Source organism: Haliotis cracherodii, unplaced genomic scaffold (assembly GCF_022045235.1).
Source record: "Haliotis cracherodii isolate W230 unplaced genomic scaffold, xgHalCrac1.p SCAF_7, whole genome shotgun sequence".
In the NCBI taxonomy this organism is placed as follows: domain Eukaryota; kingdom Metazoa; phylum Mollusca; class Gastropoda; order Lepetellida; family Haliotidae; genus Haliotis; species Haliotis cracherodii.
Window position 1 is genome coordinate 46,295,181 of NW_027266330.1, and position 24,982 is coordinate 46,320,162.

At 40.9% G+C, this 24,982-nt stretch overlaps 1 protein-coding gene across 4 annotated transcripts in view; it reads left to right on the plus strand.

Annotated features, from left to right (window-relative positions):
* Positions 1-1,677: 1,677 nt before the first annotated feature.
* The window catches only part of LOC139449089 (LIM and senescent cell antigen-like-containing domain protein 1), a 58,544-nt gene continuing 35,239 nt past the window's right edge, over positions 1,678-24,982 (plus strand). For 2 of the 4 annotated variants that reach the window (XM_071230555.1, XM_071230556.1), the window contains exon 1: positions 18,856-19,022. In XM_071230555.1, coding sequence (XP_071086656.1) covers positions 18,871-19,022 — 152 coding nt within the window. In that variant the 5' untranslated portion in view covers positions 18,856-18,870. Of the gene's footprint in view, positions 1,760-10,789; positions 10,939-18,855; positions 19,023-24,982 lie in introns of those variants that run through there. The other 2 variants (XM_071230558.1, XM_071230557.1) reach the window with 2 other exon arrangements.

The window sequence follows — 24,982 nt, forward strand, 5'->3', positions numbered from 1 at the left end:
GACATGCATCAACCAAGTCAGCGAGCCTGACCCCCCGATCCCGCTAGTCGCCTCTTACGACAAGCATGGTTTGCCGAAGATCTATTCTTTCCGGATCTTCACGTAGTAGTAGTAGTAGTAGTAGTAGTAGTAGTAGTAGTAGTAAAACTGGATGAAGACACCATACAGTGTAGACCTGCTATCTTCGTATAAAGATCAGGGCCAATGGTGGTGGGTGGAGTTCAGTGACGGGATCCCCTGTTTCTCTGAATAACATTCCTTGTTCTTTCAGCATAATACCCGTGATCGTGTATTCCACCAAAAGAACTGTTTACAACCTACGTCACTTAACTGCCTTTCCCTCCAAACCAGGCCGACACGCCGTGTATTACTGAAATGTTGTACTGAGCGGCATTAAACCCATCTCACTACTTGACACACAATCAACCAAATCACCGAACCTGACCACCCAATCCATTTCGTCGCCTCAAACGACAATACTATAGGTGATCTATTCTAACCCGAATCCCAATGGGGTTACACGGCGTTCACTGTAAACATGTGAACAGATAGATCCTCCACTATCCGGGAACTACTCAACTTGTTCACAAACACTATGGCCGACCCGTACACAAATTGACTGACCTGTTCACCCTGACCACGACGCTAATCAAGAATAACGATGAAAATTGTGACCGGGGAAGCCAATATATTTAGTGAACGAGTTTCCGTGTTTTGTTTGATTTATTTGTTTGTTGTTTAACGCCGGACTCAGCAATATTCAAGCTTTTTGACGGCGGTCTGTAAATAATCGAGTCTGGACCACACAATCTAGTGACTGACATAATGAGAATTGATCAATTGGGATACGATGACATGCATCGACCCAGTCACCAAGCCTGACCACCCGATCCCGAAAGTTGCCTCTTACCTCTTGTGTTACGACAAGCATGGTTGCTGATGACCAATTCTGAAACCGTGTCCTTATTAAATTTAGTTCAGTTTTAGATCCGAGCCACAGAAGAAGCCCAGGATTTGTTAGTTTCGTGTGGAGTGACCAGAAAAATCCAAAGGAAGTTTACAATACTTTGGCTTTTGTTCAAGACTGAAAAAAGCAATTCACTGGGCTTCTTTCTATTATAATATGATGTTAAGACACAATTGATAATGGGCGCGAAATAGTCCATTAACATAGAAAATAAACACAAAATAACGTCATCCTTGAAATTATGTCTTTATTGATAATATTTAACATAAGTACAGGTGCGTTCAAGTTAATACATATAGCTTCTATCACGAGGTACGAGGTACATATACTGTCGTGCGTTGATTTTAAACTTATTTGGTTAAATCTTGCTTAATTGGATCGATAATGTAACTTTTACGTTTACGTAATAAAAGGGATACACAAATCATAGATACGATCCTGAGAGATGCTGACATGAAACTTGGTTTGTGGACTCTGATCTTCTAAGCAAACACGACTTACCTCCCTTAGATCACTGTTCCGGCGGACGAAACACCTCCATTGAGCTCTTGGAGCTAATACAAAAGAATAGATCAGAGTGCAGAATACACAAGCAAACACGCACGAATAAAAACACACACGAAACATATTATGTGTAAAGCTAATCACGATAGCAAGAAACCTGATACTATTTCCATATTTGACTACCGGAAGTGACTTCACATCCGACAACCATGTTGGTTGGAATTCATTAATATTTCAAGGCATCCCCTCAGTTTGGAACTGTCATAAAGTTGTCTATATGACCGGAAGGTAAGTAAAACTCAAGATCACAATTACCGCATATTTTCTGCACTTATTTCTCGCAACTGTTGGCTGATATCTGTCACCGATACCACTTCGGGTGAAAGGAAACCGGCGTCTATGGCTCACCTCGCACCCGTCCCCGAATCTTTTATGTAGTTTTTCTAAATTATTGTAAGTAAAGTCGGAGGTTTTATTCTGATTACGACGAGACGCATTGAGCCCGAGACCTTTAAATAAGGGCGATTCACTTCAGTCGCAAGTACTCTTGAGGAATCGGAAGGATGCATTTCCGAAACTAAATAGCTTTGATGTTAGTCACAATGAAAGGGAGAGAACCGCATTGTGTATCTGTCAAACTATGTAATTTAATTTCGAGAAATGATGTGTTGCTTGTAGAGTTGATATCGACAAGATATAATTCATATTTATATTAGCCTGGAATGGTTATCGTTAGTACTGGGAACTGGTGCATTTTTTATTACGGCCTTCAATTAGGCAGTCATAACTAAATAACAACTGAGTTAAGATTCATATGTTGATATTATATCCCCACGTTACACGTTTTCGAGCCCTTAAACAATTTGTGACCACACGTTTAATGACTTAATCAAGGTAGACGCTTCAAAGCCCACTTAAGAAAATCAAAGTGACTTGCCGCTCAAGTTATACTGCAAATTAAAATACACAGGGAAAGATATTCAATAAGTAATGAAAACATCTCTCAAAATATACTTTTTCAATGATGCACATTTTAATCAAACTTGATCTGCTGATAATTTTGCATTAGAAAAATGGTTTGCACCGAAAATGTATCAGTTTGTTTGTAAACTTCCTGTCTGTAATGTCATGTGTCTGACCATTTTAAGCATCTAGTTTTAACTTCACCGTAATCGAGGGCTCGAAATCGATGGCAGCAACATGGTGCCTGATCGACTTGTCTCGCTTGGCAAGGCATTATCACTATAAACTTAAAAAGACATTGCCACTTGACATCCAAGTGTTCACAGAAATTATTTTGTTCAAAGGTAAGACTAAGTTTAGTGTATTGGGACTGTCATTAGACACATGTTTAGTAATACTTCTTAGGGCTCGAAAACCCGTAACACAAGGATATATAGCCTATAAGGATTCTTTATTACAAAGCCAACATCCATGAATTTCTATTTCAGGCCTACCGAAGAACATCTGCAGAGAACTTCAAACAATTGTTTGTAATATGTGTGGCTATTTCTATATAGGTAGTTCTCTGTAGGTGTTCTTTGGTAGGCCTCTATTCAGTGTGACATTAGTTTCAGAATTCAAATAATTGTGGGTTATTTTGGTCTGTCAATGAGAGATTGATATGTGCAAGACCAATATTGTCTTTGATAGTGATTAATGTTCATAAATGGTCACAAGTGAAAAAGAAAAACAGTTTCATTGATATGTCTTACCTATGAAATAATAATGAGGAGTTGACAGTGGGTTGTTTAATACCATTATAAATAGTGATGTATCTAGGCCTGTCCAGAGGCTGATATTTGAAACCAATTCTGCAGCTGATATCAGTAATAATTCCCAAATTGGAATTAGGAACTTTTCCAGTTCATGGTAATATTGTTATAACTAATATTATTATTAGCATCGTGGCTGAAGCATCGTGATATGTATGGATACATGAAATAGGCAAATTGTGACTTCAAGAGTAGATATCCCAAACTAACGATCACTAGCCAGTAGAGTTGCCTCCCCTTCTATAATGGCTGTGGCGTTTGTATGGGTTTTCAACATATTTATCAGAAACAATAATATTGTGACATGCTTTTAGGAAAATGGTATTAGTAATTTATTTCTTCCACTTTCATCATAAGTTGTCATACAAGATCTGCCTGTTTGTACAAACAGTCATCTTGACAGCTGTTGCATGAGTGTGCTCCATAGAAGTGTATTGATGTGTGGTGCTTTGTAGCAACTCAGCATAACAATTACACATGTTTGATGCATTGAAAACTGTGTGGAGATGTCAGTGCATTGATACACGTGCTGGGCATCAGCTACAAGTAGTTGTGAACAGAACGATATGTTTACATGGTCAGTGCTTTCCATGTTTTAGAGACTGTTGAGAAAACTTTATCCTTCCATTCAGTAATAATAGTATTTGTCTTGTAAGTTGTTGAGGACTATAACATCATTTTTAACGTGGTCATGGTGGAACTGGAAGCGATGAAGATTTTTGTTGTAATTATTTCTAAGGGAGGGGGCACGGGTGGCTCAGTTGTCTGAGGCGCCGCAATTCCCTGTGCAGAGTTGCGTCCCTTGTGCGCCCCAGAAACCTATGAAAGTATGATTGTGGGTTCTAATCCCGGTTCGCCTCCGATTGTTTCTAGGTTTGTCAGCACCATTTGCATGCTCATAGGTTTCACCCAAGTGGTAAGCATCTGAGACCTGCATCACTTCGGGCTTTCCTCCCACAGCTGACATGCTGTGATATAACTGGAATAATGTTAAAAGCGGTGTTAAAACCCAACTCACTCACTTACTCACTATTTCTAAGGGAGTTGTTACCTTGGTTGTAGGTCATTGGATTTTATTTAAGATGGTCTTGAGGTTATGCAGTGGCTCTCACATCCTAACAGAATTATGTACATCATTTTAAGCCAAACACGTAATAGTGTAGAATTTTCTAAAGTCTGTGGAAGCATGTCAAAATAAATTGCTTGTGTTTACAGTACCTTGTTTTGGAGACAGGGAGAGTTGCTGGGTGTGGGTTGAGTCCAAGTTTTGGCCTGGTTAATATGGTTTGTCAGTTTCCCAACCTGTCTGTGTCTAGGTGTATATATATATACATATATATCTCTGTGTCTGTGTGTATACAGAAATTTTATGCTCCTATCAGATTCCCAGAACAAACAGTAAGTCAAATGGTAATGTAAAAGATGGACACCCCCCCACTGAAACAAGCAAACATATTAATGTTAAAAATATAAATTGATGGCTACAAAACCCTTTTAAAACCTACAAAGCTCCTAAAACTATATTTAGCCTTGAAACAAGCACAAGGAACAGTTTACAACTCAAGTGCAGTGGCGCCATGATCAATGGGCTGGGCCTGCTTCTGTAATCTAGGACAATTACTCACTAGGTATTGTAATAGATCTAAGGCCACAATAAGTTAATTGTTAGATTTTCATCCCAAATGAGACATGTGTGCATTTTAGTTTTTGTAAACTAAATAACTGTCAGCTGGTGTGATTGACATGTAATCCCAACACCGACACGCTGTTATATATAATAGCAAGCACTGATCAGCAACAGGTGCTTAATTGTCAATTTTCCCAGCAGTTTGTGCCAAAACCTTTTGGGTGCAGCCTTAGAAATTGGCACTAGTCCTGTAGTCCAATCTTCAATCTGCCCAATAGTTAAGGTATAATAAGGACTAGTAGAAATTTGCCATTTTTACGGGTTTTGTCATATGTAATCATTACAAGGACTAGTGGACTAAAAATGTTAGTTTCTACCCCTGTGGCGTCTCCTCTCCTGAACATACTTTTAACATTGTTTTCTTTAGATTTTGGTGTTATCATAGCTGCATTTACTAGACCAAACAGAATTCTGTTAGACTTGGGCTTCGGACGAGTGGCTGAGGTAGACTGCATCAGGCATGAGCCCCAAGGGGATCCCGAGTTAGAATTGGTCCCAAGAAACCAAAGCTTGTTGTGAGAAGCGAATGAATGGATGTACCCCATCAACATATCGACATACCCTGTCAAAGTGGATCGTTACTCCCAATATCAGTGACTGGATTGTCTGATCCTGACCAACAAATGTTACAGCTTGCTTCTGATACAGTGATAGTTGTTATTTCTGCAAGTAGAGAAAAGCGGAGCAATTTTCTGTGTCGGTAGTTAGGGGCAATATAATGTTGGAGGTGGGGTGTTTTTAATAGTGAGGTGGGCGGGGATGATAATTTTATAATTAATGCATTATGGCCTAATAGAAGCATGTTTGGGACAGGAAGCTTGGTGGAAGCTTTGATGGCTGCCTGCTGATGTCCTTAGCTTCACTGGGGAACATGACTAATGGGATTAATATTGATACACCGGCACAAGTATGTATGTATGCTACACAGACCCAATAACACAAACAGAGGGACTATGTCAAAGTTTGTTTGGTTATTTTTTCATTATATTCCGTGTGGTATTTTTGTGAGTTTGGAAAAAAGGATTATGGTTTTGGAAGTTTGGAAAAAAGGTTAAGAATAGTCAACTCTGAAAATCTGTATCTTTTGTTTGAGACGACCCCTGTAAGAACATTCTCAGTTAATGAGAATACTTAGCAGGCTGACATCGTAGAGAAGAATTAATGAGAGAATTTGATAGCAGTGTGTTTAGGAATACATGCCATCATCACATATTGTGTTGCATCCTGGGTCTAGGTGGATACAGGCTGCATGGGTAGATTCAGAGTTTCAGGGTGCAGGTCAGACACACCCCACCCCACCCCACCCCATTTTGTCAAACACTCAGACTGACATTTAGTCACAGATATAAACAAATAATCTTATTTAAAAATGTATACCTACAAAATCAAAATAATAAAATCCAAATGGAGCCTTTCAAGCAATTTCAAGCTTAAAACTGAGGCAATCTAGACTTGCCAAATCATTCTAACTTGATTACCTTTATCTAGGATTCCAAAGTAGTGCCCTTCACCAATTAATTGGAACAAAGTCTTGATATTGTTCAAATTTGATTATTTTATTGTTCTTATTTTTGTAAACTCTGAGGAATTTTGAATTTTTTTAATTCAAATTGGGAAGTTTCACTATAATTTACTGCAAATTATGGTCGCATTTTGGCCTCTGTGCAGGTCCAAATAAATACCTGGTTTTGTTTTGTTTAATTTGTTTGAAGTATGTGTCCTCCCTGACAGCAGTAGAAACTAACAGTTTCAGTCCACAAGTCCTTATTATGATAATGTATAGTAAAACCCATAAAAATGGCAAAATGTCTACTAGACCTTAAGATACCCTCACTATTGGGCAATTTGGCAAGGACTACAGGACTAGTTCCAGTTTCTAACGCTGGGACTCCCATCTGAATCTTGGAATGGTCACTATTGGTTAGAAGTGAACCGGTCCATACAACAATGTTTTTATCCCCAAACACTGACAACACCACCACCCCACTCCTGTTTAACATCAGTATTAATGCCGTAATCATAAATACTACAGTATGTCAGCGATATGCTCGTCTTGATTCTTTTGGTCAAACAGTTCACACCAAAAGCTGTTTAATATAAAATGAAACGAGGAAAAAGCCTTTGAGGAAAGCTGAAATGGCAGTGGTGTGGACAATATGGCTGCTAGATGGACAATATGGCAGTGGTGTGGACAATATGGTTGCTAGGTGGACAATATGGCAGTGGTGGGGACAATATGGCTGCTAGGTGGACAATATGGCAGTGGTGTGGACAATATGGCTGCTATGTGGACAACTGTTATGGCAGTGGTGTAGACAATATGGCTGCTAGGTGGACAACTGATATGGCAGTAGAGTGGACAATATGGCTGCTAGGTGGACAATATGGCTGCTAGGTGGACAACTGAAATGGCATTTGGGTGGACAATATGGTTGCTAGGTTATAGAAGGGAAAGTTGTTAGAAACATTATAGGTCCCTGGATTCAAAAACTATAACAGTAAAAATCAAGGATCCTCAGACTCCCCCTCCCTAATTTCTTGCACTGAGTCATATGTGATGTAAGTGATGATTACTATCACATGTCAAGGAAAGATCATTGCAATCATATGTCTTTATGCCCAAACTCACAAATGCTCACACTATTGACCACTGGTTGCATGCTCCAGACCTGGTTGCTGTGCAGGAAGGTATGTTACAGCTGACATATTGCTCCTTCAGACCTCCATGCTGTGGACAAACCTGACAGTCTTCCTCAGAATTTGCCAGACATCCGTGATCCGTCAGTTGCCACATGCAATGTAAGAGAAATAACATATGTAGTAGTCATTTTATTATTGGGGAAACCAAATTGGGGTTGTTTTAATGCTGTAAACTTCTGATGACATTCCCTGATGCACATGTTCCTGCTTCTGTGCAGAGCAGAAACAGCAGCTGCTGTCACCATTAGGGGTTTGCTTCAGCTACACAAGTAGTGGGTTTTCTCAGTTTGCTGACAAATCACCTTTAAGTCACAGGTCCAGCTCTCCGGCTCCTCACATGAAGTCTGCTACTATTACTGAGTACTATGGCTAAGACAATGGTCATGTATTAGGCAGCAGTATTGTTAATTTCTTGTTCTGGTTTTGATCACATTTCAGCCACACTTGCTGATTGGTTAATCAGAGAACCATGTCGCCAACTGGACAGGATATTTTAAGAAGTCATGCCAGATTACACCGGCTGCTCAAAACATTTGGGTTTCTTATAATTACAGACTAGAAATGGACAAATTCGTTATTCATGGTGGGATACGAAAAAACACTGAGAGATGAAAAAAAACCGATTCTTCATTAAACAAAAATCACAGGCAGTAAAAGTAATTTTGTAATAAAACACCATTTTGGTCAATAATCTGGTCAAGTTCATAATTTTGATATTTTCCCTGGAAAGCAAAGTCGCGACATGATAATGGCTGAAAACATTTCTGCTGAGATAGATGAAATTTATTCCTGTCTGCCTGACTGTCTAGAAAGTTTAAGCGCACAATATTGTACTAGATATCCCCATGTAGTTTTGATCAATGTTAATTTCGTTGTAATGTATATATTTTCGCATGTATTCAAATATGTGGACTGCAACTTTCAAGATGGGCCAGTTACATTTATGAGTCAGCAACCCATCTGGCTTGTTGGGTGTAAACATTGCCGACACCAGATACAGGAAACCCCGACATATTCCATCATCAAGAGGATGCTCAGCAGATTTGAATCAACTCTGAAACCATGGGATCGAGTGGTCAGGCTCGCTGTCTTGTTTGATGCATGTCATCGTATCCCAGTTGTGTGGATCAATGCTCATGATGTCATTCACTGGATTGTCTGGTTCAGACTCAATTATTTACAGGCCCCAATTGCCATGATTGCTAAATGCGGTGTTAAACAACAACAACAACCTATCCATAATGTGTCTATTGTATTTGGAGTTTTTGCAGAGGCTGTTGAATTAAAGTTCCTATTGATTTAACATTTAATAGAACATTTAGCTGTTGTGATCTCCATTTATAAACTATTGACTTGTGAAAGTTAAAGGCAGACACATCCACTGACAGATTTATCAAATGAGAAAAAAAGATCTGATCATAACAGAAATGAGTTTAAATTAAATTAAACATTTCTTGTAGTAGAGTCAGTGTCGAAAATAACTGCCTGCCTGTGGCTAGTAACATTTCTGTCGGGCTGCGTGAAATTTTCCACCACCTGTCCGACTGTCCGGCCGATAATTTTAAGACTACTTACATATTAAGTTTTATTATAACTCCTCTTAGATTCTCAAAAAATTGTTTCCATTATTTCAGCTGCATCAAGATGCGATTTGTCTCTTATTTTTTCAGTATTTATGATGTATGAATGCAGGCAGGTAACTTTGAAGATGGGCCGGCAACACTTATGGGTCATATGCCCGACTGTCTTGTTGGGTTTTAAAATTATTTCAAACACTGATTTGAGTGCCAGTAGCATGGTTAAATTTGTAAAGGCAAACTGAAAAGGAAGTTTTGAAAAAAACAAGGGCACATTTGGAAAAATCTTTTTCAACAAAAACATTGTGGTGATCTATATTTTACGAAGCCATTGAGAAATGTTCTCTGGCACAAATATGCTCAGTGCACAGAATCATGAAACAAACCAGGAGACTCAGGGCCCATTTCCACAAAGCGATCTTAGCGCTAAGGTGATTGTAACTCCCATTCTTGAACACTGACTTACAACAGTCGTAGCTAAGATTGCTTTGTGGAACAGGGTCCTGGGCCTCGTTCCACAAAGCGATCGTAGCGCTAAGATGATCGTTATTAACTCCCATACTTTAACATAGACTTACGAAAGACTTAGCACTAAGATCGGAACAGGGCCCTGGTCTTGGAATAGGATGAAGAGCAAGGAGGCACACTTATTGATTACTGGGATTTATTTAGACCTGCTCAGAGGCAGTCTGCAGCAAATGATATTAAAAATTCCCAATTTGAATAACAAATTTCCCAGTTCATTAAGAACATTAAAGTAATCAGATTTTGAACAAAATCACAATTTTGCCCCAATTTGCTTGCCATGGGCACTTCATTTGGAATCCTAGATAAAGCCCTGAGATTATGACTGCTTATTATCAAGCACATGTTATGACATTCAAAGGGTGCGCAGATGGTTTAAAAGTTTCTTTGTTGGCACAGCTAACTTCCAAAGTGCACAACTAATCATCTTTGTGAGAGCCATGTGGTACACTTGAAGACCTTTAAAACAAATACAGTCTTGGTGACTCTGTTTGTCTTGTCTGTGTAGGAGCTGTGTGGTTCTTGCAGAACGGTCCATTCCATTAACTAGTCTCTCAGTGTGATGCAGGCACTATTTGATGCTGACATGGAGTGTAGGCTGTATGAGATGCACAGTATCAGTGTGATGCTACCCATGGCCACAGTTTTGACAGCTCTGCTCATCATGTAGATGAAGTTTATTGATTGGCTACACCTCCCCCTCCTGGGATGATCCTCATCTTCTGATGGTCATCCTCATCCTAGTCTGGTGCGACTGTGATTAACTCAGAGGAAGCTGCAAATGGACACACCATCCGACTTGTTGCTCATGACTGTGTTCAGGAGAACTGTTTTAGTTTTCAGGAACATTTAAAACCACCAAATTACCATCAGAATTTGAAACAATTCAATGGCAACACATGTAAAAATTACAATTTTGTATAGAATGATATATTACATGTTAAAATAAAGTTTGATCAGTCAAAAAGTGTAAAATATGTAGTGGAAACAGGTTCATGGATGTAGAACAGTCTCCCAAACTCAACCAGTGTTGTCTGGGATTTGTCCTACCGGTCTGACAAGAGTAAAATATGTTCATAGCAAGTTCACAAGGAAATAGCCCCCACTGAGATGCACTACTGGTAGATATTTCAGTATTTGAGTCTGAGACATCTTCAGCTTCAAAGACGCTGCCATGGACCAGTCCTGCCATGCTGAGTATAAGTAAGATTCTCTGTATAGCAACACATACATGTCCATCATGTCCATTATCAAATGCTTGTGAATTTTCAAGGATGTCTCTGTGGGAAACTTTCCAACAGAATGTTCATCGTCACATTAGCAGGGACATTCATTTGTAAAGGAATGTTACTCTTGCTAGCTGATCAACAAGGAGATATCACTCCATCAGCTACTTGGTAGCCTTTAGGATTTAAATTATAATTAACATTATAAAACAATTGATTGTACTTAAAACTTTTAAGTTGTATTGCATCAAACATTTCATGAATGTCGGAGCTTCAGATATGCTGTGTATTTCAGTAAAATATGCAAAGCAAATCCCGACTACCCAATTAGCTTCTCAGCTTGTGTACCTGTATTTCTTAATAGATCTTTATTTACTTATCGAATGCAGGCATCATGTTTACTTCAGGGTATAATGCACAAAAGCGCCTTGTCCTACCTATTTTAACTTAGATATGTCTGTTGCTGTGTCAGACACATGGAGTGACACATGGAGTGACACATGAACAGATGCTAATAAGAAGTCACCCTGAAGAGGATTTTAAGCAGAATTATTTATATAAAAAAATACGCATTCATTGGTTTAGAATACCACCCAGCCCTAGCCCTAGCCCCTAACCCCTAACCCCTAACCCCTTGCCCCTTGCCCTTTTCCCTAATCCCTTGCCCCTTGCCCCTTGCCCCTCACCCCATTCCTATCCCTATCCCTAGCCAGCCTTATCCCTAGCCCCCAGAACACCCCCAGCCCACCCCGACTAGCCCCAGCCAGCCCAATACCTAGCCCCCAGAACACACCCCACCCACCCCCAGCCCGAACCCTTAGCCCCCTTTGCCTCATTCTACCCCTCAGCTCCCAAGCTGTATATCATGTCCCCTATGAGATAGTTCAGTGCCTGACACTAGGACCGCTCTGTACACAAGCACCACCCAGGACCGCAGCTCAGCTGTTGAGTATACTCTACCTTTACAACTACCGACATACACTGACCAGCCCCAGTCTCTCACTACAGGACCTGGTATTGATTTTATCCCCCTAAACAGGATCAGACCTCACCTTCAAATGGGGAGAGAATGGTCAGCACGTTCAGACGTTTTTCTGTGGGATGTCTGACTTTATTTACACATGGTGGGATAAAACCATCTACAATCTCGAAACATTTCACAAATTGCTTGATATTCTACACCCAGTACATTGTTAACTTTGTATCAGGAGTGTAAACATCTGTGGGATACCATCACTGTATTAAACCTTGGCGCATCGGTGCAATCTATGAATACATTTGAGCGCTCAGCTTATTAGAGGGAGGTAACTCTGCTGACACTGTTACACAGGTGATCTATGCCAAGGCTTGTACCAGGTTCAACCAACTTAACAAAAGATAAACAAATTTTGATTTTCTACGTCTTACAGCAGAAGGAAAAGAAAAAGTATTCTGAATAAAGCTAATTAACGTGTACTTCTGTACAATATATTTCCTGGTTAAGCATGTCTGAATCTTGTCCCATCCTTTTCACAATGGAATTTGGGGGGCATTCGAGGCCCAGTTGTCTAAGGCGCCGCAATTCGCTGTGCACAGTAGGTCCCTTGGGCACGCCAGAAACCTATGATTGTGGGTTCGGATCCCGGTTCGCCCTGATTATGTGTCTAGGTTTGTCAGCACCATACCCTTGCTCGTGGGTTTCACCGAAGTAGTAAATGTCTAAGACCTACATCACTTCAGGCTTTCCCCCTACATTAAGCTGACACGCCGTGATATAACTGGAATACTGTTAAAAGCGGTGTTAAACCCAACTCACTCACTCACTCACAATGGAATTCAGTAGAGTTTATCCGTCTGAACCTATGCTTTCAATTGTTTAACACTCCTTGAAACTGTTAGCCCTGAACAAACTAAATGAGAATAGAAACAGTAGAAAAAAATTACTTACCGGTATATATTGATTCAAATACTGATACTTAAAAAATTTACTACCTGGGTTCCCCACCCACTATTACCCCACCCACTATTACCCGACCCTACCCGGGTACCTGATGTGGGTCTTAAGAGACAAAATGTCAAATTGGGAATAGTTAGATCTTAGCCCTGGTATAATGTATTAGATACTTATATAAAATGATCTGGTCATATACACTGCAGTTGAATGAAGTTTTGACTTGATTCAATCATTTAAAAGTCTGAAGGAAAGAGTGCATAGTCTGATGGAACTGTGAACATTGGTGACTTATAATGTAACCATGGAGTTCTAGATAATTTGGTAATTAAACAATATAACATGTGACTAATTACTGGTCTGGGTAGTTCTGTGGGTACTGGGTCCTTCTCAGTACCTCCCCTCCCCCACGCCCCCACCCCCCACCCCCGACCTGACTTACCCATCCTAACCCTTTTCAAAAACTTGTCAAGATAATGAATGAAGATTGCTTTGACCTCAGAGCCAATTTGCGTGTCCCTTTCCTCACTGCTAACTTCACTTTTCCATTTTGTCAACCACAAATAACCATTTATAGAAAACAAGACATTTAGTAGTCACACATCTTTGAGTTTTAGCTTAAAAAAACAAACAAAAATGTGACAGAAAACATTTACCTGAGAGTTATTGGAGACCTGTGCCTTGACTCGGGAGAGTTCAGCTGTAATCAAGGGACTAGTGTCTATCCTGGCTGAGGGCAATATGATTGATAATACACTTACCCAGGGACAAACAGATATATATCTCACATTGCCCCTGCGGTCCAGGAGTGTCAGATGAGAGTAATGACCTCATATTTTGTTTTTGAACAAGGTCAGGTCATCATTCCAGACATTTTTTCCCCTGACAATAAAAATATGTTGTTACCTGACCAAACAGTTGTAGTTTGGGAAAGACACACTGTTTTTTTACCTCTGTGGTTACAAAAAACTAGCAATATACATTTCATAACAGTTTTACTGATACTGTGTTTATATGCTTTTTTGAGTATTTATATAAATATTGCTATAATATGCTTGTAGGAATATTGCAATGTATCATATCTTGTACAATTTAGTGTTATCAAAAATGCACTTTTACTTGCTGAGCTAACTAAGCGTGCATGCATGTACTAGTCAAAACCAATGCTGATTTTATAGTGCTAGTCCACGGAGATGCCATGGCATACCATACCAGTTTTACATGAATACCCTACTCAGATACAGTATACTGGCTCCGAGCCGACCAGGCCATGTCTTAGCCACTTCATGATGAGCGCCAGACAGGGTAACAACAAGAACCATCTTTTAACGTCTTTAGGTATCACGCGGCCAGGGATCGAACCTCATCCTTCCTCTCTCGGGGCAGACGCTCTACCACTAGGCCGCGGAGGCGGGCAGTTGGTTTACAAAATGTTTGGCCCACAATCCAATCTTGGTGGTTTGAAAATATTTAGGGAAAAAAATGAATTAAATTGTTTACAAATGAACTTACTGTCAGTGAGGGAAAAGCAAAGACATGGACACTTGGAAGGACTTTCAGTTTAACGTTGGTAGTTGCAGTAGTCACCAGATTGTGTCATCTTTGTCTACATCCACAAGTGAAGTTCACAACATCAGTCACGATTTTGACTGACAACACTAAAGTTAAAGATTCACGAAACCAATTTGTAAGTGGCAGTGGTTTCGTCCTCCAAGTAGCTATGAAGTATTGACTTGTATGTTATGAGACAACACCCGGGCATGAAGTGGCCAGCTTTAAAACAAGTGTTCTAATGTCTGTTGTTTTTATGTTGATTGGTTTTTCAAACCAGTTAATGTATACAATAAGTAACCTAAACCAGCATTAGAAATTGGCACTAGGCCTGTTGTCCTTGCCAAACTGCCCAATAGTTAAGGTATCATAAGGACTAGTAGAAATTGGCCATTTTTTAGGGGTTTTGCTTTGTGTTATCATTATGAGGACTAGTGGACTAAATATGTTAGTTTCGACCCCTGCCTGAACAATTTCCCCCGTTTCTGTTTCAGTACAAAAACTGTTCAGTGTAGAACTGAGGAAGATTAAAGTTCTTTCGATACAAGAAATGAAATAAGTTGTCAGCTGTATAAGACTCTCATGGTTCAAAATTCCTTGTAACATTTTTATTGCTGATGTTACAGTGTTAGAAATTGGCACTAGTCCTATAGACCTTACCAAACTGCCCAATGGTAAAGGTAGTAGAAATTGACCAATTTTAAGGGTTTTGCTATATGTTATCATTGTAAGGACTAGTGGACAAAAACTGTTAGTTTCTAACCCTGTGTTATGGTTAAAATTGTAAAGGTACAAAGGGCACATGTTGAAATCATGTTTTTACCATCAATAATATGTGACAAATGTTCGTTATTTGAACTACTCATGAATTTCTATCTCTGAAATCTTTGATATATCATCGATAAGACAAACAATATTGTCTATTCTGAGGCAAATATACAAGAGGCATTTATTAAGACAAGAATGCAATTTAGTTCATATTTTAAAAGTTTTTAAGTTTTAGACAACATTTATTTCATTAATGTATTCTTCAGGGGGATAAAATGTGCCTTGGACACTACCGGTGATGAAATTTAAACTAAGGTTATTGTATGCAAGCTATTTCAACTTGAGGCTTAGGCAGCGACTCCTACATACCTGACTAACTGGCTGTATTCAGGGGTGTGGTGTTAGCTTGTGTCGCTAGTTGACACTTGTAAACGAATTAAATACAGCACAATGCTAAACAGCATTGTCCTCGGTTTGCATAATTTACATTGTTGCCATGGTAACGTGAGAAAGAACAGATGAACTATAGCCTTGTTTATATATATATTTTGTTAAAAACTGCATTGTTGGTGGTGAAAATAAAAACAAATTACATGTGACAGGTATTTTTTTTTCAACAACAAGTTAAAGGATTACATCCATTTTCATACTGACTTTCATGGAGGCAAGAATATACCTTGATCTGTACAGCTGTGGGGGAAGGGACTCTCCGTTTGGAATTTTGGGGGTCCCAGGCATCAAAATGGGGGACCCCGGGATATCACTGTATTCTACTGGAAATAGAAACAAAACAACAGTGATGCTGTTTGGTTATACTCATTGTGAGTATTTTGGGGATATTTTTTTTAGTGAAAACTGAGCACATTTCATAAAAAACCAATCCCCTGGAATTGTTTATGATTCCTGACATTTCTCTTTATGTATGTAATAGAATGGGCTTTCCATTTTTATTTAAAACTTAGTGTTTGAGCATCATCCACAGAACCAAGATGTGGTCATACAAAATGACAGAGGTGTGAGTGGGTTACACACCTGTAGTGTTACTAACAGGTTATAATAGGTCTTGCTGTAAAAGGTGACTAACGGGATCAGGTGGTCAGGCTTACTGACTTTGTTGACGTGTGTCATCGTATCCCAATCGCGTAGATCAATGCTCATGAAGTAAATCACTGGATTGTCAAGTCCTGACTTGTTTATTTAGAGAACATCGTCATATAGTGCAGGGTTAAACAACAAACGAACTGGATGTCAGTTCCTTGAGTGACATCTATTCAATTCATATGACATCATAGCAGCACAGTTGTTGAATTTCTGGTGTCCCCCGCCTTGATATTGCTGGAATATTGCTAAAAGCGACGTAAAACCATACTCACTCACTCACTCACTCACAGTTGTTGAAACAATATCAGGAATGTTACAGCTCAGTAGAACCAGTTCTGGCATTGTTTTTATGAACGTTAGTCACCTTTTAGATACTTCACAACTCCGTCAAAGCTGACAGTTAACTATCAAAAAGGATGTATCATCATTCAAAAACCTGAAATAGACATTTTCCATGGCTGTACATTGGACTTTGATAACATATGATGAATTGATATTGTAATTGCAACTCACCATGCTCTATGAATCAGACATCATCTCTTGTAAATAATTCTATCGATTCTGTCCGTTTCCATAATTCAAAAAAGCTCAGCTGTCAGTTTGACTTGTGTTGTGTCATTGAAATGTGTTACATGTGTAAAACTCGTACATTGCTGTCTGTCAAGGGCCCAACAAGCAGCAGATGGCCAAGCAACATTGTAATGCTAATCTATTTCACCACACCGTGTCCTCTCTGTGTCGCTCACAATAGCAGGAATTCTGTCACACTTTGGTTACTGCAGGACTGCTGTGTTAGATCACCTTAGATCATCTTAGATCGCCGTAGATCGAGCCCGAGCTGGCAACCCCCACAGCTCTGTCAAATAGTACTTCCCACGTGTGTGCGTGCAGATAAAGTGATATTTACAAACTGAAATTGACGAGCTCAGGTGTCAACAGTGAAATAGACGACAGGTAGACATATCTGGGTCAGCCCGGGTGGAGGCGGGGCCTAGTTGGAATATATCCCCTCATGGTAGTCTACCTAGCGGTGTCGAGATACACACACAGGCTCAGTGGGCACGACAGTCTGTTGTGAATAACTCGTTTATGTTTGGAGGTTTTTTGTGACATTGTGACAGGCATGTTTGCATTTCTTTGAGGAAATGTTTTTTTAAGGTGTGTGAAATTCATTCGGATTATTGGAAAGTGGAGATTTATTTGGTTGGAATGTGGACAAGTTTACAAGACTTCAGGATTGGAAGAGGCATGGATTGTCACTGATTATTGTGGAGGATGTATGTATATGTGGGATTTGCATCAGATGCGAAGATTTTTTGAAACACCTGTGCGTCAATGTGTTCAACAGGCTAAAACTGTGTCTCTGTATGGAAAGTGAAGGTGTTTCATAGCTTGCAGCATTTGGAACATCCATTCGATGCCATTATATAATGTAATACAGGGAAGAGTTATACATCTGTCATTAGTTGTGTAGTAGACTCGAGTTGAATCTAGCTGTTGCTGAATATATGGGGGTCCAGCCTGAGCACAGACATACTTGGATTTTTTAGCTGCTAATGTTTATTTTAATTTTGAAATTTTCAATCTCCACATTGTTTTCATTTGTCTAATAGGAACTACGGTAATCAAGATTTTATTTTTGTCAAATCCAAAAAATAAAAAATAAAAATACTTTAATTTTTCTTGAATTGAAGTTTACAAAGTTTAATCTATGTTTGGTTTTTATTTTTAACATAAGAAATTAGTTTTCAAAGTTGAAATATTTTTTCAGTTTCTCATTCTTACCTGACCATTCAGAAATCTTCCTGAAAATTTTAAATTTGAATATTACCGTAATCATCCCTTTTAAGGTTTTTGTTCTGTAATTTGTAAGCCAGTTAGGGGAAGCCAGACTGTAAGTCTATTTCTGTTTGTGCCCACTTAGCTGCTTTAGAGTAAACAGCAACATTTGTTGAAATGGGCGTTTAAGATGACATGCTGGAGCGAGAGCCTGTAATACACTGTCAATACCACTTGCTGGGCTCATTCATTCAACATTACTAACAATATCAAGCCTTACAAAGACATTGTTTGAATATTTGACAAAGTAATTTTCATCTGTTGATGTTAAATAGATGCCTATATTCAGCACTGACTGAAGTTATAATAGAACACCTAGCATTGAAATCAAATACAGAGAATAGAAGTAACATGAGAACTTCTCAGCAGGATTGAAAACAAATTTTGGCAAGGTGAAATGTATTTGTAAGCATTACTTGACTTATGATCAGCATTTTCTAGAAATACCCTGTTCAGAATTATAACAAGAAACACAAGTTTGGTGTACTCAAGTGCTGGGTATTTCTGTGTAGAGGGTTTTAGAGTTGGGAGGAGTTGGGATCGTTGCCCATATCCTACAGGGTAACACGTATATATTGACACAGGTATTCTCAGGTGTGTCCACAGGCTGAAACATTCTTGTCGCGACATTTGGATTCTGTCGTCTTCTCCCAAAGCGTGTTCTGAGGCACTTGTTACGTGTTCTGTCAGTATTTACGTGTCTGTGTGCTCATTAACACAATGGCTGCAAAGATGCTCCGACTTCAGTCTCTCAACGAGACGACTGACAGCCACTTGTTCCAGCGACGCCGGATCCACGCCACCCAGGACAGTGATGATCCTCTGGACCAGGCTCTCGCGACGCTCAACCTGCTGAGATTTGATCAAGAAAGGTGAAACTGTTTGCATTAAATGTTCATGGAAATGTAAGGTTACATTATGACTAGGTGGCTGTTACAGCTGTATGAACTGCTGTGGGTAATTACGATGAGGTTGTTGCTACTCCTGCTGCCTGAGTAGTTGTGTGTGCAACAATGCTGGTCTTCTTGTAAGTTTGTTTGTTTGTTTGTTTGTTTGTTGTTTAACGCCTTACTCAGCAATATTTTAGCTATATGACGGCGGTCTGTAAATAATTGAGTCTTGACCAGACAATCCAGTGATTGACATCATGAGCATCGATCCACTTCTTATAAGTGAAATACAAGCCACCATTGCAAAATATAATATTGATTTTTAAGAACTTGTGATGTTTAAGATTTCAAAATGGGAATTTATACCATTGGTGCATACACCTGGAGTTAAATCAACCCTAGGAAATGCCCAGATATATTCCTTGTATTGTTGGGCACAACTTTACACCAGTGCAGCCAGACTTTGAAAAAGCCATTTTCCCCTTTAGTGAAATATAGAAACGTTTCACTTGTCCTAAGCAGGTTAATCATCAAAATCTACCTATGATTAAGAGAATGTGTTTTTTGGACTCTTATGAATGTAGTGTATTTCATGCAATATAGAAAGAATGGAACGTGCAATAAATGTCTTCGTCTGTGGTAGCTGTCAGACGGGATGTTTGGTTGTGAGGCGGGAAGGATGAAAATCAAATAACTGGTTCATTACTGGCCTAGTCTACGATGTGTTTGCTCATAACGCCAGACCAGGGTTTGAATCCACACATTGATACAGTTTACAAATTCTATTTATGGCATCAGGATATGCTGCAGCATAATCAGTGTTCCAAATTAAGCATGGAGAGTCATTACCTTAATGTTAAAAGTTACAGATTCGGGCACCCCTTACTGACAGATACCGCACCCCTTACTGACAGATACCGCACCCCTCACTGACAGATTCGGGCACCCCTTACTGACAGATACCGCACCCCTCACTGACAGATTCGGGCACCCCTCACTGACAGATTCGGGCACCCCTCACTGACAGATTCGGGCACCCCTCACTGACAGATACGGGCACCCCTCACTGACAGATTCGGGCACCCCTCACTGACAGATACGGGCACCCCTCACTGACAGATACGGGCACCCCTCACTGACAGATTCGGTCACCCTTACTGACAGATTCGGGCACCCCTCACTGACAGATTCGGGCACCCCTCACTGACAGATTCGGGCACCCCTCACTGACAGATACGGGCACCCCTCACTGACAGATACGGGCACCCCTCACTGACAGATTCGGGTACCCCTCACTGACAGATTCGGTCACCCTCACTGACAGATACGGGCACCCCTCACTGACAGATTCGGGCACCCCTCACTGACAGATACGGGCACCCCTCACTGACAGATTCGGGCACCCCTCACTGACAGATTCGGGCACCCATCACTGACAGATACGGGCACCCCTCACTGACAGATACGGGCACCCCTCACTGACAGATTCGGGCACCCCTCACTGACAGATACGGGCACCCCTCACTGACAGATACGGGCACCCCTCACTGACAGATACGGGTACCCCTCACTGACAGATTCGGGCACCCCTCACTGACAGATTCGGGCACCCCTGACTGACAGATACGGGCACCCCTTACTGACAGATTCGGGCACCCCTCACTGACAGATTCGGGCACCCCTCACTGACAGATACGGGCACCCCTTACTGACAGATTCGGGCACCCCTTACTGACAGATTCGGGCACCCCTTACTGACAGATTTGGGCACCCCTCACTGACAGATTCGGGCACCCCTCACTGACAGATACGGGCACCCCTTACTGACAGATTCGGACACCCCTAGGCCTTACTGACAGATTCGGGCACTCCTTACTGACAGATTCGGGCACCCCTTACTGACAGATTCGGGCACCCCTTACTGACAGATTCGGGCACCCCTTACTGACAGATTCGGGCACCCCTTACTGACAGATTCGGGCACCCCTAGGCCTTACTGACAGATTCGGGCACCCCTTACTGACAGATTCGGGCACTCCTTACTGACAGATTCGGGCACCCCTTACTGACAGATTCGGGCACCCCTCACTGACAGATTCGGGCACCCCTCACTGACAGATACGGGCACCCCTTACTGACAGATTCGGACACCCCTAGGCCTTACTGACAGATTCGGGCACCCCTTACTGACAGATTCAGGCACTCCTTACTGACAGATACGGGCACCCCTCACTGACAGATTCGGGCACCCCTTACTGACAGATTCGGGCACTCCTTACTGACAGATTCGGGCACCCCTCACTGACAGATTCAGGCACCCCTTACTGACAGATTCGGACACCCCTAGGCCTTACTGACAGATTCGGGCACTCCTTACTGACAGATTCGGGCACCCCTTACTGACAGATTCGGGCACCCCTTACTGACAGATTCAGGCACCCCTTACTGACAGATTCGGGCACCCCTTACTGACAGATTCGGGCACCCCTTACTGACAGATTCGGGCACCCCTTACTGACAGATTCGGGCACCCCTAGGCCTTACTGACAGATTCGGGCACCCCTTACTGACAGATTCGGGCACCCCTTACTGACAGATTCGGGCACCCCTTACTGACAGATTCGGGCACTCCTTACTGACAGATTCGGGCACCCCTTACTGACAGATTCAGGCACCCCTTACTGACAGATTCAGGCACCCCTTACTGACAGATTCAGGCACCCCTTACTGACAGATTCAGGCACCCCTTACTGACAGATTCAGGCACCCCTTACTGACAGATACGGGCACCCCTTACTGACAGATTCGGGCACCCCTTACTGACAGATTCGGGCACTCCTTACTGACAGATTCGGTCACCCCTTACTGACAGATTAGAATAGGAGCAAACATCACGGACCCAACATCCCCTTTGACGTCAAACACTTATATCCCTCTATTCATGAAGCATATGACTTGAAAACACCAGTGCAGTGGGGTATCCCAGTGGTTCAAAGGCTCTGGCTTGGCAACTAGACTCCGCTTTGATTCCCAACATGGGTACCAAGTGTGATGCCAATTTCTGCAGGATGCAGCTTTACTGTAAACATTTAAAGCCCAAATAGTGAGAACATATAAGGACACGCCTAATAAGCCTAAAATTCTAGTAGCCATTAGGATACTATATGCAATAGACAATGGCATGGGCCAGTAGGCTAGTGACCAATGTTTGAAATTCCCACCCGCCCGTTACTTTGAGCCTGTGGCAGGCAGATCTCATGCCGGCCCCATGCTTTCAAAGTTGTAACTTGTATGGATCCTTATGCCTTGGGCCTAATGCCTTATGCCTGTGTGTCCTGATGGCAGCCTGGCAACTTGTTTTATTTCAAACACTGATAGTGTCAATGTTGCATCCAAGTTCCTGTGTCCTCTGCCATTCTGGCATCTTGCTAAAAGCACCACAAAACCATTTTCATTTCCTCACTCACTTTCAAGCCCAAGGAGTTGTGTCTGACTTAATCTGTTGCTGGAGGCTGGAGGGTGTTGTGATGGCCTTGGTGTAGCATCACCAGGGGCCGCCTCACCCGGGGAAAGTACTGGGATTAAGATAGGTATGCTAGATAAGTTTTGTATACACAACCACAGGAGCTGCTCCAGGAAACATACACTCTAGGCTTTATTATAGAAATAGTACGTGGGCACTCAACTGGTTAGAGAATTCCAGAGGATGATCGATGCTTCATTAGTTCTTGAAGGAAAACTTAAGCTAAATTGAAAACATACTTAAAGTTAAAATGTTCCATGTGGACTATTATTTATGGTCCATAGAGTATTTGTTGTTGTTTGTATTTATTTATTTATTTATTTATTTATTTATTTATTTATTTATTCATTCATTTTCTTTCTATAAAGGCATTTGAAGAATAATTATGAAAACACTTTCAGTCAAACTTTATCTCTATCAAAATGGAAAATGAAAAATAACTTATTGATCGTTGAGTGTGGTGAAAAAACATGTAAGAATTATCAGCTGTAATGAAGGCTGGATAAACAGACCATGGTTCTTAATATATTTATTTCATCACATTATCACAAGGTTAATGCTCATCTGAAATCCCAATGGCACACATGAATGAAGACCTAAGCCCTTGGCACGTCAAAATGTACAATGTAACAAACAATTTTGAACGAAAAAAACTCAAACACATGCACTCAAAGATAAGAATCTCTGTCCCGTTTCCATTTGTTTTTAAGTGGAAAATAAACACTACTATAGCTCTGGTGGGAGTACAAGTTAGATGTTAGGCATAATGTAAATACAGATAAGTTGGACTTGTCCCACCGATGTAATGTCCATTACTTCCTTGTGTATCTTAAACAGAGTACATATCTCCAGGCAGTATTCTCTCAGTTCATATATCACAATTCCTTAATCAGGGTCAGACAAAACAAATATCTCAAGCATTCTACTTTGGGTCACAGAATGACTAGGGGCAATACCATATCCCAAATACTGCCTAGGTCATTTTGTTCATATTTGATGGAGTGGAAGAAAAGTGTCCAGCTTTGTTAGTTGTTATTTGGTGCAAGAAAACAGCCCTTGCTAACGGTACCTTCCAAATACCTGATCAAATGAACATTTGTATAGGATCAGCCAGATTGTGATCAGTAGAGCAAACAAATGGTATTTGGATGCAGTGAGGCGTGAACCCAGAAAGACAAGTGGTAGAAACTATATGACCCTGGTGGTATGTTGGGTGTCTACTAGTGGGATTATCTAGGGTGTAGATAGGGCAGTCTGTCTGTTGAAGATAGACCTGGGCAATGGATGGGCTTTGAAATTTATTCTGGGTAGACAGGAAGACCTCCCATCTTGGTGGATCATTATCATCTCTTGGGCCTGACTTAGGTTTATCCTTCTCACAGTGTCACCCCCTATGTCATGCCTGACCCCCCTTAATCCTGACACCCACCCCTTACAAGATCTCCAGTCTCACCCACCTCTTGGATGATGTCTGTCCTCCCATCTCACACCTATCTCTTGTGTTTAGACCACCACCCCTCAGTCTCACCCCCTACTTGATTATGACTGACCCCATATCTTACACCTTCCACTGAGAAGAGACCCACCTTACCTTCCCTGATCTTGCCTGACCCCTCGTTTGACTCCTACCATTGACAAGACCCCCATCTTACCCAAGGACTGTCCCCCTCCTCCCTGATCTTGTATGACCCCTCGTTTGACCCCTACCATTGACAAGACCCCCATCTTACCCAAGGACTGTGCCCCCTCAATCTGCCCTGAGACCATCCCCACCCCTGCAAGACCCCCCACACCCGATGTTTCTGACAATGACAGCCACCCACAGACAGACTGTGATTCCATAAAGAAGACACCCCATTGACTTAATGTCCTCTTATACGCACACTCCGTTGTCCTTTGAATCATGAATAATGACTTCAGGATGAACAGAACTGTAATAGCTGTTTTGCATTTTCCTCATAAATCTTTCAGAAGCACTTGCTGCTGATGATGCTTGTTTTAGTATGAATTATTATGCTTCATAACCATTAGGTGGCTGAAGTATTGTTCAAACGTTTACTATTTTGTTAAGTCACAATGAGGCTGTATTCAGTCAGGTTTTATGCAGCAATTTAATGTTCCAGTAATATCACAACAAACTAGTTGGAAGACATTTGAACAGTTCTGAAAATGTTCATACTAAACTTTCAATGTTTTCTAAAAGAGACCTTATATCCTACCCCATCCTTTAGTGTAAGAAACACAATACCTTGATTTCCTCCTAGCCTTGCTCCAAGGCTGTAGTGAATGATAAGTCCATGCATGTATAGTAATCATCATGATCATTATAATAGGCAAGTCTAGATAAGGACACCAGTCTCTTATAGGGACAACTTGTTCTTGTTATTTATATAATCTCGAAATTATGATTTGGACTAAT